Source organism: Macrotis lagotis, chromosome X (genome assembly GCF_037893015.1).
Source record: "Macrotis lagotis isolate mMagLag1 chromosome X, bilby.v1.9.chrom.fasta, whole genome shotgun sequence".
Classification (NCBI taxonomy): Eukaryota; Metazoa; Chordata; class Mammalia; order Peramelemorphia; family Peramelidae; genus Macrotis; species Macrotis lagotis.
In genome coordinates, this window is record NC_133666.1 from 703,099,919 (window position 1) to 703,116,103 (window position 16,185).

Sequence of the window (16,185 nt, forward strand, 5' to 3'; positions counted from 1 at the left end):
TTGTTATTTACTTTTTTCTTTAAGATTCATAAAATGAATGATTATTGATTGACTTTATGTATCATGTAGTAGCAGTTTTTCATTTCATTTAAAATACATCTTTTGAATGAGGTCCTCTATCATCTAAAATGAAGCCTGTGACTCCAGACTTGATTTTTACAAGTACAGCCTCCCTGCATATTTCTGGGACAATGTGAGCCTGTGAATTAGTCATTTTTGAGGATGGATACCCAATGAAACTGAAGCTCCTCACTCAGCATCTCTGAGGATCCCTCATCTTCCCCACGAAGGATCAATATCCAGAGGAGGAAATAGGACCCTCATTTGCTTTTCAGTTACAGTTTGTTCCCAGATCAATGTTACCACTTCGGTATGGTCTTTCTCTTAGGGTTGGCTAGGTGGATGCTTCTGTAGTGAAGAAGGGTCAGCAAAGTATCCAGGATTTCTTCCTCTGCCCTGTCTCTCATTGTCCTGTCCCTCATCATTACATTTACTTTTGATGTTTTAAAGTATCATTCTTTCCCATTACATTATTGTAGATACTATGTATATTGGTTTTCTTGATCTGTTGACTTCATTTTATTTCAATTTATATAGATTTTTCCATTCTTCTCCGTAATGATCACATGCATAATTTCTTACACTAGAGATATTACATTATATATATATATATATATATATATATATATATATATATATATATATATAGTTACCATAAAAAAGGACAGCTATAAAGATTTTGGTGACTTTTTTTTTTAATCAATGATTTCCTTGAAGTACATAATAGTCTCTAGTTTGAATAATGGTCACATCAGTCAATTTATTTGCATAGTTCCAAATTGTTTACCAAACTGTCTATAGCATTTCATAGCTATAACAATGTGTGTATTCTGAGCCTGCGTCTGTGGACAACAGTACTTCAGAGCTTTGCAGCATTGGTTCTTCAGGGTGGCTGTGGAGGCGTGAGAAAAATTCCATAGCCTAGAACCAAGGTCTCTATGGCACTTAAAAGAGGAAGGGAAGAATGGGGTACAGAGGTGAGTTTTGATGTAAGCCTGTGTTGTCTTTGAGTCTGCCAGTGCAGCCTTGCTGTGGAAGGTGGAGAAGGAGTACTTGGTGAACTCAGGGCCAGTGAGAATCAACTCTGGGGCATGGGTTTATTTATTTATTTTAACATTATTTTAGATTTTTATAGGCCAGAAAAACAGCTTGTTTTATCTTTTTTACATCATTTGTTAAGAGGTCATGGGGAGGGGCAGCTAGGTGGCACAGTGGATAGAGCACTGGCCCTGGAGTCAGGAGTACTTGACTTCAAATCCGGCCTCAAACACTTAATAATGATCTAGCTGTGTGGCCTTGGGCAAGCCACTTAACCCCATTGCCTTGCAAAAAAAAAAACCCCTAAAAAAAGAGGTCATGGGGATCAGAAAAATGGGTTAATCCATCATCTTGTTTCTTATACTCACCAGGAACATTTTCATTCCCAAGATAACATTTCCAGAGTCGTCAGGGTTTAGGGTGCAGACCACTGGACCAAAGCACATGAAGCTTTCAATTCAATTCAATAAATATTATGCAACAACTATCTGCCAGGCACTTAACTAAGCACTGAGGAGACAAGGACCAAATGGACACGGGATCCTGACCTTCTTACATTGCACTCAACAGATATACCATGTGCACAGATCAAGAAGTAGAGTCACTGGAGAAAAGAGTTCTAAGAAGAGGTGACATCAAGGGAGCTTTGCACAGAAGATGACACCTAAGCTTAGCCTCACAGGAACATGGGTATTCTAAGGGGCAAAGGTGAGCAGGGACTACATTCCAGACATGGGAGGCAGTCAAAGGCACAGAGGTGGGAGTTTAGGCAATAGTAAGTAGGCCATCAAACAATTCATAACAGAAGAGGATTAAAGTAAAATAAATCTGGAAAATCCAGTTGAGACAGCCAGAAATGTTTTAAAATTTAAAGTTAAAACACCATTCTGGGGAATTTGTGTGTTATTCTAAAAGCAACAGGAAGCTCCTGAAGCCTCCCCAAAAGGGGAGTTACATTGTTGAACCTCAACTTTAGAAAGTTATTATGGCAGCTACAAGGGGGTGAAGTAGAAAATACAAGCAACATCTGATGAGAATTTGATGTCTTTGAGAAGAGCATATGAGAGGTGTGGAGGTAGAATTGGCATCACCTGGCTCCTAACTGGATATAGCAGGGGAGGACTACAGGAGAAAGTTGAGGCAGTTAATAAAACTCAAAAGTTTCAAGAATGGGGTAACTTGGGTATGATAGTAATAGAGAAATTCAGAGGTGGGATGAGTTTAAAAGACAAAAGAATGAAGGCTGGTGGGTTTTTTTTTTTGAAATGGCAAAAGAATTTGAAATAAATTATTTGGGTAATATAGACCTAGGGCTCAAGAGAGAGAATTGGGCTAGGGATATAAAGGATAATCAGTACAGACAGAATTCAGTTCATGGGCAGGGACAAAAAACCAAGAGAAATTCCAGGACAGTAAGCTTTGGGAACATACAATTAGGACGGGGGACAAAGATGATACAGCAAATTAGATGGGTAGAAGTATAATGATATAAAAAAGAGAAGTGTCCAGGAGGAAAAGGTGTCAAAAGCACTAGAAAGGACTATTAGGATGAGGACTAAACAAAGGTCATTACAATCTAACAATGAATAAATCATTGGTAACCTTGGGAACAACAGGTTCAGTTAAGTGAGGAGGTCATAAAGCCATTAAAAGTGAATGGGACATGAGGAAATGGAGGCACCAAGTATGAATTTTTTTTCTTTAAATTTTGTAAAGGGCAGCACACCTCTAGGATTAGAACCTGTGGGTGTAGAGAGGACAAGTGAAAGATTTGTGAGATCTGGGTGTATCTGTTTAGAGTGAGAAAGAAGTCAAACGATAAACAGGGGATAAGGAATGAGGCAAGCTAGTGGAGGAAATGAGACAACTATTGTGCTAATCTGTCTTTGTCTAATTATAAAAAAGAATCAATTTTCAGGTGTTACTGCTAATCTGTACTTACTTGTATCTATCTTTTGACTACTATTCTAAAGAAGAGGAGGAATGTCGGTTGATGCTTCTATTTCTTGTATGGCACATTTTCAAAAGGACTGAAATGAAGATATTCTGAGGAATTTCCCCCTTCCCATCAATAACTCAAGTAATGCCTGAGCATCTACTTCTCTGACAAGGTCTCTTGGCTGATGAGGACTCCTTCACTTCTACATGATGAGGTCCATGAAGGAAGACACTGAGGTCATAGAATGGGATAGCCTAAATCTTAGGTTGAAGCAAGAAGCTAGGGAAAGAGGAAGGAGATCACTGACAAAGTGCTCCAATCACAAGGAAAGGTGATATTTTCACATTTGAAAGGCAATGGAATTTAGTGATTTGTTCAAGAGCTCACAGCTAGGTAATTATTAAGTGTCTGAAGCCAGATTTGAACTCAGGTCCTCCTGATTCCAGCGCTGGTGCTCTATTTGCTGCACCACCTAACTATCCCCAAAGTGTGATATTTTTAATGAGATTCCATTTATTCCAGGCTTTTCCTAAATTACCCACCTCAGTATCTCTAAGGATGTTTCTCCCTTTTCTCAACCACCTATGATGTATCATTTTTCTTTTCTGCTCTCAAAGATGACAAATTCAAATGAAGGCCAAATAAAATAATTTGAGGTCCAGACAGACCAACTGCTCTCTGAACCAAGGATACAGCATTCTAGATGGAAGGGACCTTGGGAACATTTTGTCCAATCTGTACCAGAACAACAATCCCCTCTATAATATCCCTGATTAGTCTTGGCAGAAAGACCTTCAATAAAGGAAACCCCTGGAAATACTCCATTATGTTTTTTTTTTTTTTTTTTTTGCATAACTCTAACTACTGGGACCTATTTTCTGGATATCAATCCTAGATATGCTTCTGCAACTCAGTGCAATCTTACTTCTGACCTTTGAGGCCAAGTAGAAAAAGTTTTACTGCCTTTCCTTCTTGTAACACTTGAAGGCAGTTATCATGAATAGAGGAAAGTACTCTCTAGTAAAATGATGTCTGGGGAAAAAAAAAGGTTACTCTGCTTCATTAGAGGTGGTACTTGCACCCTTAAGGAGAAATGAGATTCCTAAGATTATGGAGAGAAAATAATAAGATTAGAGGCACAAGTATGGGAAACATATAACTTATGGCTTTGAGAAAAGGATAAGGAGTACCAGTTCTTTTATTTATAAAATGGTGTTGACCATCCTTGTTCTCCCCCTGGGGCTGTTGGGAAGAAAACAGGATGTGGTAAAGATAAAGGTAAAAGGTTTAGTCAATACAGTCCTATTCATTATTGGGCATAAAGACTTTATGAGGAAGCTCCTGGACTTGACTTTTAGAAGACCACTGATGACTTCTGAGAAAACAATTCCACAAGTCATAAATTCTGGAAGATCTGACCAGTGGTGATTCATTGAAAGCAGGACACTCATAAGACCACAATCAACTCTCAACCTCTCTAAGCTCAGTTCCTAATCTATAAAATGGGGATATTACGTGTAAAGTTATGTTACAAAGTCTTTTTGATATGACATTACATAAGAAAAGTCCTTTGAGGGGTGGCTAGGTGGTGCAGTGGATAAAGCACCGGCCTTGAGGACCTGGGTTCAAATCTGGTCTCAGACACTTAATAGTTACCTAGCCATGTGGCCTTGGGCAAGCCACTTAACCCCATTGCCTTGCAAAAACCTAAAAAAAAAAAGTCCTTTGCAAACTTTTAGAAAATATCTAAGTGTGAGCTCCTATTATAATTGGATTTAGGCAGCTTTTTTTTTGATAGTTTGACCATGGTGGGAAATAAGAATGGGTAAATATTTGGGTGAGGTAGTGAGTTTCTGAGGTTGTTCTATGTGCATGTCTCTGTGAGATTATTGATTTAGAAGATCTTTAAAAAATTTTTTTTTGCAAGGCATCGGGGTTAAGTGACTTACCCAAGATCACACAACTAGGTAATTATTAAATGTCTGAGACTGGATATGAACTCAGGTCATCCTGAGTCCAGGGCCAGTGCTCTATCCATTGTGCCACCTACCTGCACCTAATTTAGAAGATCTGAGCAGACAGCTGAAAAAGATCCAGCAGAGGATAAATTTCAGATTCTGAAGAGGCAGAGGATTCTAGCTAGAGAAAGGCCTTGAAATAAACAGAAAGAAGTGAAATTAGGAACATAAATGATACAAGTTGAGGATCCTAAGATTTGATGAATAGAATTGAAAGAAAAATATACCCATTACTAGGCATTTTTAGTAAATTAAGAGTTTAAATCATGAGTTACAAACATGAGAGTTGAAGGAAAGAAATGGGATTTAAAAGAATTGGCACTTCCAAGTTAACAGAGATTTGCTCCATCTACTTGAGATTTCCCTTATGCTTGAATTTTCTAATTTCTTCTTTATAAAAAAATTATGGTGACTTTTGTTTTTGTATCAGTCATATCTGGATGCATATCCCTGCTCCAGAACAAAACTCTTTTGTAAAAAGCAACAGATACAGTGGTCAAATCCAGTAACAAAAACAAAATTCTGCTTCTATAACCCTTCACTTTTCTGTCAAGAAGGGGAAGGTACATTTCATTATTTGTTTTCTGGGACCAAACTTAGCCACTAAAATTACTCAATTTTCAACTTCCTTGTAGTGGTTCCATTTGCATCATGGTATGCATAGCATTTACTGGTCTTCTAGTTCAACCTACTTCATGCTGAATCAGTTCATACCAGTCCTCTCAAGTTTCTTTTAATTCCTCACACAGATCACTTCTTGGTACAGAATTCTTCACTGCACATACCAGGATGTTCAGAGATTTCCAAGCAATTCATAGGTGACATGAATTCTCTAATTTCCAGGAAAGTGCACCCTCAGCCAAATGCCTTTTGATTATTAAATTTATTAGATGCTCCCTTCATGAGGCTTCTCACCATTGTGAATTCTGTAATGCTGAGTAAGGTGTTTACTCAGACGGAAGGCCCGCCCACAGTCCTTACATTCATAAGGTTTCTCTCCTGTGTGAACAGTCCGATGTTCAGTAAGGCCTGTGCTTCTGCTGAAGGCCTTTCCACATTCATTGCATTCATAACGTTTCTCTCCAGTGTGAACTCTCTGATGACGAGTAAGTTCTGTGTTCCGGCGAAAGGCTCTCCCACATTCACTACATTCATAAGGTTTTTCTCCAGTGTGAATTCTTTGATGTAGATGTAGTCCTGTGCTCAGACGGAAAGCCTTCCCACATTCATTGCATTCATAAGGTTTTTCCCCAGTATGAACTGATTGATGTCGGGTAAGTTCTATGTTTCGGCGGAAACACTTTCCACATGTAGAACATTCATAAGATTTCTCTCCGGTGTGAATTATCTGATGTCGAGAAAGCAATGCACTCTGGTGGAAAGTCTTTCCACATTCATTACACTCAAAAAGTTTCTCTTTAGTGTGAATTCTCTGATGAACAGTAAGCTGTGTGCTCCAGCAGAAGGTCTTACCACATTCATTACATTTATAAGGTTTCTCTCCAGTATGAACTCTCTGATGTATATCAAGTTGTGTGCTCCGATTAAAGGCTTTTCCACATTCATCACATCCATAAGGTTTCTCCCCAGTATGAACTTTCTGATGTTCAGAAAGCTGTGAGCTGCTTCGAAAACCCTTCCCACATTCATTGCATTTATGAGCTTTATCTCGAATATGAATTGACTCATGCCGAGTAAGCCCCTTTCTCTGGTGGAAGGACTTCCCACATCCATTACATTCATAAGGTTTCTTTCCATTGTGAATTCTCTTATGTACATTAAGTTGTGTGCTCCGACGGAAGGTCTTCCCACATTCATTACATCCAAAAGGTTTTTCTCCAGTATGAATTCGACGATGTTCAGCAAGCTGTGAACTTCGACAGAAGAATTTCCCACATTCTTTACATTCATATGGTTTTTCTCCAGTGTGAGTTCTCTTATGTACAGTAAGTTGTGTTTTCCATCGGAAGACCTTCCCACATTCAGTGCACTCATAAGGTTTCTCTCCTCTGTGAATTCTCTGATGGCCAGTAAGCCCTGTGCTCCTCCGGAAGGCTTTTCCACATTCATTACATCCATAAGACTTTGCTGCAGCATTACGTCTCTGACACTGACTGAGATCCAAATTATCACCAGAGCACTTTCCATGTTCAAGATACTTAGAAATGAGCTTATTTGAGTAGATTTGATGACATTCTTTTTTGTTTGTATTCAGTCTGAAGTGCTTCCTATGTTTATCTAAACATTTATGGAGCTTATTCTGCTTATAGCTCTGCTCTCTCTCTACCCTATGATCACATTCCCAGACTTTTCCTGAATTGGAGATATGAGGATTATCTGCTAATAATCTCTGATTGGACACTGCCACAGAAAGGCTCAGCTCTGGTGTTGACCCCCTGGTTTCAGGCCTTATCTCCAAAACTGAAAGAAAGGTAAATAATGTAAAAGTTAACTTTTTAATTTAATTTTAAATGAAGTGTACTGGCCTTAGAACCCAAAGACTGGTATTATTACAGAAAATGATGAAATCAATACAAACAACTAAAATTTGCTTGGTAACTTTAATTTTAAGTTAATGAATTTCAATTTATAAATAATAGAACTTTTTTTCCCAGTTACTAAATATCAATCAAGATGTTTTGACCATTTATTTTCAGTCGTCACTTCCATAATCCCAGTATAACATACCACCTAGAACCATTCCAACTTCTACTCATACTAGTAATCAGGTCCCCAAAAGGCAGCTGACTACTCTATCCCCAAGGTGGTAGGGGTGCTAGGATTTGTAGTACCTTCACTCACAAGCCTCCTATCAATTTATTTTACTGTTAAATAGCCAGTAGTTTCAATTACCTTTTTTTATTTTTTGCAAGGCAAATGGGGTTAAGTGGCTTGCCCAAGGCTACACAGCTAGGTAATTATTAAGTGAGACCGGATTTGAACCCAGGTACTCCTGACTCCAGGGACCCTGCTTTATCCACTGCACCACCTAGCTGCCCCCTTCAATTACCTTTTTAACAAAGGCCACATAAAGTATAATAGAATGGCTGGTTTCAGATAATCCCTTCAAACTAGAGACCCACTTTACTTTTACCCATAAGAAATCCCTGTGGAGAGTAGCTCAGACATAGTGTAAAATGCATATCTAGAGAACACAGCATCATCACTTGAATTTCTTTCTTTCTTTCTTTTTTTTTTTGCAAGGCAATGGGGTTAAGTGGCTTGTCCAAGACCACACAGCTAGGTAATTATTAAGTGTCTGAGGCTGGATGTGAACTCAAGTATTCCTGACTCCAGGGCTGGTGCTCTATCCACTGCACCACCTAGCTGCCCCATCACTTGAATTTTTATAGCACTTTACAAATATTTCATTTGTTTCTTAGGACAATCTTGGGAGATGGGTACTATTATTATCATCATCACTTTACAGATGACATAACTGAGGTAACCAGAAGGGACCTGCTCAGAATCACACAGCTAATTAGTATCTGAGGGCACATCTGAACTTAAATCATTTTGACTTCAGACCTGGTACCCATGCATGATGGTGCCTCCTAGATCTAGGAGATACCTCATAGCTCCTGATTACTGCAGTCCTTTTCTCCTTTTGTCAAATGCTCATCAGTTCCCCATAAGTGTAGCTCTTGCCTGGCCTTAGAGAGTATGGTCAGATCCTTGAAGCTGCCACCAGTCTCTGGTGACTATCTTCCCATATCCATTTGCAGACGCTTGCACTCTCATCAGTCACCCCTACTGCCCCTCTGGTGGACTCTGCTACTGACCCTGGTAGGCAGCAGGTTGTCTAATGAGACCTTCAGATCTTTTGAATTCAATATGATTGCTGGGGGGAAAGTCAGGGGAGAGGCAGAGAAAAAGTAGAGGGACAGAAACCTTTCCCCCACAAGTTATTTCCCTCTTAGTTTCTTGGCAGGAGCTCTGCCACCATTCTGGACTGCACCTGATTCTTTCAGTCAATCATAAGTTATTCCCTGGGGGGAACTCTATCTTTGTCCCAATGATTAAAGCACTTTACTCCTCTCAATTTAAGGATTTATTCATCTCCACTTTGAACTTGGGATTGATTTGCCACTTGTCTTGGCCTTACAGTATTACCTTAATCAAACCAAACTACCATTCAAATGATCTCCCCTACTACCAGTTAAAATATTTGCAGGTCCTCAAACAAACCCAATTACTCAGAAGAAACTTGGGGAGCTTCAAACACTGTCCTTTCCCTAAGCCTTGCCCTTCCCTAACATGTGACATAGAGCCTGGTGCATAGCAGCCATTAAATAAATACTTCTTGATGCTACTCATACTAAAGAGTCACTGGAAAAAAAATCCACGTGACACAATTCACAAACAACTGGAAAACTCACATTTTTCCATACTGCCAAAACCATGATCTGTGTCAAACAGACACAGATATCATTTTACAAAATTCTCATAGAATACAGGTTATCTTGGTGCCTTACACAACCCAAAGATCATAATGAAGGAAAAAAGGAATAGAAAAAAATCAATCTGATGCCTACAAAGCTTCTAGACCAGGGTGGACTTTCCTCTCCATCCCCATGGCCTAAGGACCTGAGCCCTTCACAGTGAGGAATAAAATTTTATTGGGGGGGGGAAAAGTTTCTCAGTGATTCCTTTCCACACAAATGGGTTGTCCAACTTGGATATCCATACAAATAATCTCCAAGGATCCCTTTTGTTCATATGGCAATCCCAATGGACATTTCTTGTGTCCCTATGCTATGAGGTGTCCAAAATTTCCCCAAAGGATTCCTAGCAATGTACAGAACATTTAATGCATGACATGAGTGAGAATGGAGAATTACACTGAGGTTGAGAATCTGGGAAACTAAAATAGATTCAGGGAAGTGATGCCCAGGATAAGTAAAGAAACAAAAAACAAGGGCCCACAATCCCCTGAGCTTCCCTAGATGAACTGGAGTCTCCTGGCACAGGGGTGACACCTGAAAGGTCTCCAATGGAGAATGGAAAAGCCCTGAAGTCTCAAGAATCACCCACTCTGATGTCAGTGTTCCATGAAAGAAAAACAACTGAGAATCTGAAAAGCTTAGGTCAACAGGATTAATTCTGGTTCCTAATGAAATTTTAGAATGTCTGGACAAGCAGGGTCCTGAGTCCCAGTCTGGCTTCATTCAGAACAACTCAGACCAGAATGCCCAAATAAATTAGCCTAGGAGGACAATGGTGTTCTTGGATGTTTCCCAAGTTTTTGCCCAGATTTTGGGCATTTCTCCTAGAGAACAGGACAATGATCTGCTTTCAAAGCTGGTCAGACCCCAAGAAGAGCACCCAGTCATGTTTTTAATCCATCAGGCAGATTCCCCAGTTGACAAATGGTCAAAGGATATGCAGAGACGATTTACAGAAGAGGAAATCAAAGTGATCCATAGTCATATGAAAAACTGCTCAAATCATTACTGATTAGAGAAATGCAAATTAAACCATCTCTGAGATACCACCTCACACCTCTCAGACTGGCCAATATGACCAGAAAGGACAATGATCACTGTTGGAAGGGTTGTGGGAGATCTGGAACACTATTACACTGTTGGTGGAGCTGTGAACTCATCCAACCTTTCTGGAGAGAAATTTGGAACTATGCCCAAAGGGCGACAAAAATGTGCATACCCTTTGACCCAGCAATACCACTACTGGGTCTATACCCTGAAGAGATGATGAAAAAGGGATGACTTGTACAAAAATACTCATAGCAGCCCTGTTTGTGGTGGCAAAGAATTGGAAATCAAGTAAATGTCCTTCAATTGGGGAATGTCACGGAACACTATTGTTTCATTAGAAACCAGGAGGGATGGGAATTCAGGAAAGCCTGGAGGGATCTGAATGAACTGATGCTGAGTGAGATGAGCAGAACCAGAAAAACACTGTACACCCTAACAGCAACATGGGAGTAATGTTCAACCTTGAAGGACTCGCTCATTCTGTCAGTGCAACAACTGGGAACAATTTTGGGCTGTCTGCAAAGGAGAGTACCATCTGTATCCACATAAGGAGCTGTGGAGTTTGAACAAAGTACATGGACTATTCCCTTTAATTTGGAAAAAAAAAAACCCAGATGTCTTATGGTTTGATCTGGTTACCTCTGAGAATTCTGTTCTCTTTAAGGATATGATTTCTCTCTCATCACACCCAATTTGGATCAAGGTACAACATGGAAACAAAGTAAAGACTGACAGAGTGCTATCTGTGGGGTGGGGATGGGGGGAGGGAAGCAAGATTGGGGGAAAATTGTAAAACTCAAATAATATCTTTAATAACCCCCCCCCAAAAAAGAGATGAGGAGAACCAGAACACTGTCCACCCTAACAGGAACATGGGGTCAACCTTGATGGATTTGCTCATTCCATCAGTGCAATAATCAGGGACAATTTTAGGGGATCTTCAATGGAGAATACCATCTGTATTCAATGAAAGAGTTGTGAAATTTAAACAAAGACCAAAGACTATTACCTTTAATATAAAAAAGTTATCTTATTATGTAATTTTGCTATCTCTTATACTTTTTCTTCCTTAAGGATATAATTTCTCTCTCATCACATCAACTGAGATCAATGTCTGCCGTGGAAACATTGGGAAGCCTAACAAACTGCCTTCTGTGGGGAGGGGTGGGGGGGAGGGAGATCAGGGGGGAAATTGTAAAATTCAAAAAACAACAAAAAAGAGAGATAGGAAAAAAAAAGTTACTAAGTCCATCAGGTAGCATATTTCTGGGGAAGGCCCCAGGAAATAGTGTTTGGCTCTGTGCTCTATAACATTTTGATTAACGACTGACTTGGATTGAGACTTGGGTGAGAGGCTCATCAAATCTGCAGATGACACAGAACTGAGAAGCGGTAATCCACCCATGGGTCAACACAGCCAGGATCCAGGAAGATCTCGAAATGCTAGAGAATTGGAGTGAATCGAACACTGTGAAATATAACGTGGCTAAATACTGATGTGGGTCTGGATGTTCACAAGTGTCACGTGTGAGAGAGGGGAGGTTTTGACAACCCACAGCTGATGTGAAAAAGATCCTGGAGTTTCAGTGAATGGTCGGCAATGGGATGTGATTGCCAGTTTCAGGGTACAAACATTAGGAGAGAAGAAAGTCTGGTTCTCCTCTTGTGCTGGTCAGAACCCAACTGGACAACGAGCTTCAGCTGAGGAATGATACTGTTTTTGTATAATGGAAGTCCCTGTATCTAGAATGAAGGGGTGAGCTGAGAAGAACTCTGCCTTGACTAATTCTCCAGGAATCTGACATTCAATATGTATCCCAAATCAATGTAAATGGGTAAGCTACAGAGACGTCCCCCAGGAGATGGAGGATCAAAAGTCACCAACAAGCAGATCTCCAAAGCAGGGAGGTGCCTTAGAAGGATGGGGCTCCAGTCCTACTCCTCATTGGAATAGTGCCCCCCCCCCCCCAGTCTGGCCTGCCCCTCCTCACCTTGGCCGGAGGTTCCTGGGACATGTCTCTCCAACATCCATGGTGCTTCCCCTCTCTTCAGATGCTCCATCACACCTTGTAGAGACAGGGCAAGTCCTGCTTATTGGAAATGGGAAAGACATGAGGACACAAAGCCAGTTGCCAATTTAATTCTGACCCCTATTGGGGTAAGGGGAGCAGGACAGGAAGATACTGGGGGTGGAGGTAAGGCTGAGAAGGCTCCTGGGGGAGAGGGAGAAACCATCACAGAGGAGACTCCGGAGCGGGCTCCCTGTGTCCCTGGGATTCGGTCCTGGGACTTTAGGGGAAGTGCACTCCATCTCCCAGACAATTGCATTAAGCTGCAAAGCGTTTCACTGGCTGCGCCAAGGTCCACTCCTCAGCGTTTACTAAGAAGGAGGCCCAGGGGGTCCTGGCTCCTTACCCAGGTAGACCAGGTTCTGGTAGTTCTCCAGCATCACCTCGCAGTAGAGTTCCTTCTGTGAAGGGCTAAGATGCCCCCACTCCTCCGGGGTGAAATCCACGGCCACATCTTGGAGCGTCAGGGAGCCCTGAAGGAACAGACACGTGTGCGCTGGCCCGGGCCTGTCCCCGAGCTGGGGGTGCCCGACCTGCTGAGGGACCCCTTCTCAGGCTCCTTCACCCAGCCCAAGTCCCCGCCTCCCGGGGCAGCTCTCAGCCGGGCCGCATGGCCCAGCTGCTGCTCTGGGGGTCGGTGGGGCAGTGGGCAGCGCAGGCGCGGGAGGGAGATGAGGGCACCGGCGGCCTCAGGCCCCCGGTCTGCCAGGGGCACCGGGAGGGTGGCAGGACATGCCCACGGGGCCGCGAAACGCCCCTTCCGGGTGCCCCCAACTCTACCGAGTCTCCCGCGGCCAGCCTGTGCCCTCCCCGTGCCCCCATGCCCCGGCCCGGGCGCCTGCCACCTCGGCCCTCCCGCTGCCCCTGGGGCCGGCCCGAGGGCCCCGGGCTGCTCCCTTCGCTCCGGGGCGCCCCCTCCGCTGAGGGTCCCGGATGCGGCGTGGCCGGGGGGCATCCCGGGGGGCACGGGGGGCACCCCAGCTTCTGGCTTCCCTCGGCCCCCTCCTGCGGGGGGAGACAGGAGGCTCCGGGGCCGGGTCGGAGCCGGGCAGGCGGGGGTGCGCCCTCTCCGGGGGGTGGCCCCCCCATCCGGTGTTCCGGGGCTGGGGTCGCGGGGGGCTCCCTCCGGGCCGGCTGCTCACCTGAGGGGGCGCGGGGCGGGGGCCGGGCGCATTCATCCGTCCCTTCGCTCCTTCTCAGCAGGCCCGGGGGGCCGGGGACCCCACACCCCTGGAGGGCCTGGGGGAGGGGCGGGGGTGCCGGCACGTGGAGGAGGCGGGGGCGGGGCCCGCCTGAGGAGCCGAGGGTGACGGGCGTGGCGGAGGCCCGGCTCCTGATTGGCCCGCTGTTCACGTCCCACCCCCGCGTCGACCAATGGGCGTCCCCGCTGTCACGTCCGGCCCCGCCCCCGCCCCGCCCCGCCAGCCTTCTCCTCGCCCTTGGACTTCGGCTCTCCAGGAGGGAAGTGCCGGCCACGTGCTTCCGCGCCGGAAGCCGCCTTGGGGGAGGGGCAGAGAAAGGGGCTCGTTCGCAGGGCCTTCTGGGAAACGTAGTCCGCAGGTAGGCGCGACGCCTCCCGCCTCCCCGGGCGGGGGGGGGGGCCTCCACTCCATCTCCGGGCTCCCGGGGCTGCGGGGGATTAGAATCCAGGCCCCGTGCCCCTTGGTGGCAGACAGGCTTGGTACCACGGGCACGGAGCGGGGGCGGGGCTGGATCAGCAGGACCTGAGTTCAAGGGCAGCCTCAGACACGTCATAACGCCCGCTGTGTGGCCTTGGGCCGGTCACCCAACCCCACGGCCTGGTCCGGAGACCGGGGCCTGAGCTGAAAGCCACAGGGTGGCAAAGGCGAGGGATAACCAGCTCCTCAGGAAACCGGGTGCAGGGGGTCCTGGGCACCCCAGCAGCTCTCCCAGCGCTCAGCAGGGCGGCTCCGGGGAATCCGCAGAGAACAGCTGCGGAGCTGGCAGGACTGCTGCTCTCATCTCTCCACCTTTGTTTCTTCCTTAAGGATGTGATTTCTCTCTCTTCACACTCAAGCTGGACCAGTGTGACCATGGAAACAACCCGAAGCCTGGCAAATTGCCTTCCGTGGGGAGTGGGGGGAGGGAAGTAAGATCAGGGGAAAAATTGTAAAACTCAAAGTAAATAAAATAAAAAAAAAAGACATTCCCAAATGCAATTTTCTTTTTTTATTTTTCAGGTTTCTGCAAGGCAAACGGGGTTAAGTGGCTTGCCCAAGGCCACACCGCTAGGTCATGATGAAGTGTCTGAGGTCAAATTTGAACTCAGGTCCTCCTGACTCCAGGGCCCATGCTCCATCCAATGCACCACTTTAATCCAACAGGAACCAAGGGTGTAGGAACTGAAGACACCTTTTCTGTTTCCTTGGGATGGATAGGGATGGGATGGATCTAAGCAGGGTTTGCAAGGCTTTATCATGTGAGTTTTAAAATGTCTGGGGCGGGGGGCCAAGATGGCAACAAGAGAGGATCTCTTAGAAGCTCTCAGAAATCTTATAAACTAAGGACTGTAACTAAATTTTTGAGAGACAGAACCCACACAGGGACCCAGAGAGGCAGTTCTACTACTCAAGGTAACCTGGAAAAGAGCAGAAAGGCTCTGCTCCCCGGGGTCGGAGGGGCGGCCTGCCAGAGGGGTGGCCCCCAGAGCAAAAGAACTTCAGCCCCCCAGAGGCAGCCCTAGGGCACTGGGAGCTGAGGCTCCCAAAAGCAGGGGGAGAGGGGGAGTTTTCTGATCTATGCACCAGGGAGCACCAGGCAAAACTTGGGGGAACAGCTGGGGGACCTCCGCCAGAGTGAGCACATGAAATCCAGCCCTCAGGGCACACAGCCAGCAGCCTGGTCTTTTGGCAGGCCATATCCCGGAACTGAAGCAGGTGGAGCAGGTAAGCAGGAGCCCCCAGGGCATAAGCCCATTGAACCTAGGGAGGAAAGTGAAGAGAGACTACAGAGCTCTGTTCTCTGCCCCTGGAACAGGACTCTGGGGCTCTGACCACATTCAGATCCTGATCCCAGTCTAGGCCCCCCCATAGAACAGCAGGGTCCCCCCACCTCAGCCACGTGGCAGAGGGGGCACTTATGGTCATTCACAGACCAGGAGGGAGGACAGAGCCTCACACGTTGAGATCCTTGTGGGAGTATCCCAAAAGCTCAGGAAGCACCCCAAAACCAGGCTTAGGCTGGGAAAATGAGCAAGCAGAGAAATAAGAGGAAGACCATTGAGAAATGTTTTGCCTGTGAGCCCAAGAAGGATCAAAACACTCAGTCTGAAGAGGAGGAAGCACAAGCTCCTGCATCTAAAGACTCCAAGAAAAACAGAAATTGGGCTCAGGCTATGACAGAGCTCAAAAAAGACTTTGAAAATCAAATGAGAGAGTTAGAAGAAAAACTTGGAAAAGAAATGAGAGAGATGCAGGGAAAACATGAAAATGGAGTCAGCAGCCTAGTCAAGGAAATCCAAAAAAATGCTGAAGAAAATAGCATGCTAAAAACCAGCTTAGGTCAAATGGATAAAACAGTTCAAAAAGTTATTAAGGAGAAGAATG

At 44.7% G+C, this 16,185-nt stretch overlaps 1 protein-coding gene across 2 annotated transcripts; it reads right to left on the bottom strand.

The window, feature by feature from the left end:
* Window positions 1-754: 754 nt before the first annotated feature.
* Window positions 755-14,091, bottom strand: LOC141497123 (uncharacterized). Of its 2 annotated transcripts, none has more exons than XM_074199734.1 (4): window positions 13,762-14,091; window positions 12,966-13,092; window positions 12,542-12,640; window positions 755-7,476 (listed from the first exon to the last, which is right to left on the bottom strand). In XM_074199734.1, the coding sequence occupies exons 1-4, from the start codon at window positions 13,795-13,797 to the stop codon at window positions 5,942-5,944; spliced, it is 1,797 nt and encodes a 598-aa protein (XP_074055835.1). In that variant the 5' UTR covers window positions 13,798-14,091; the 3' UTR covers window positions 755-5,941. The 2 variants fall into 2 exon arrangements, with proteins under 2 accessions (XP_074055835.1, XP_074055836.1); XM_074199735.1 differs by having other exon boundaries at window positions 12,542-12,637; window positions 13,762-14,038.
* Window positions 14,092-16,185: the final 2,094 nt, after the last annotated feature.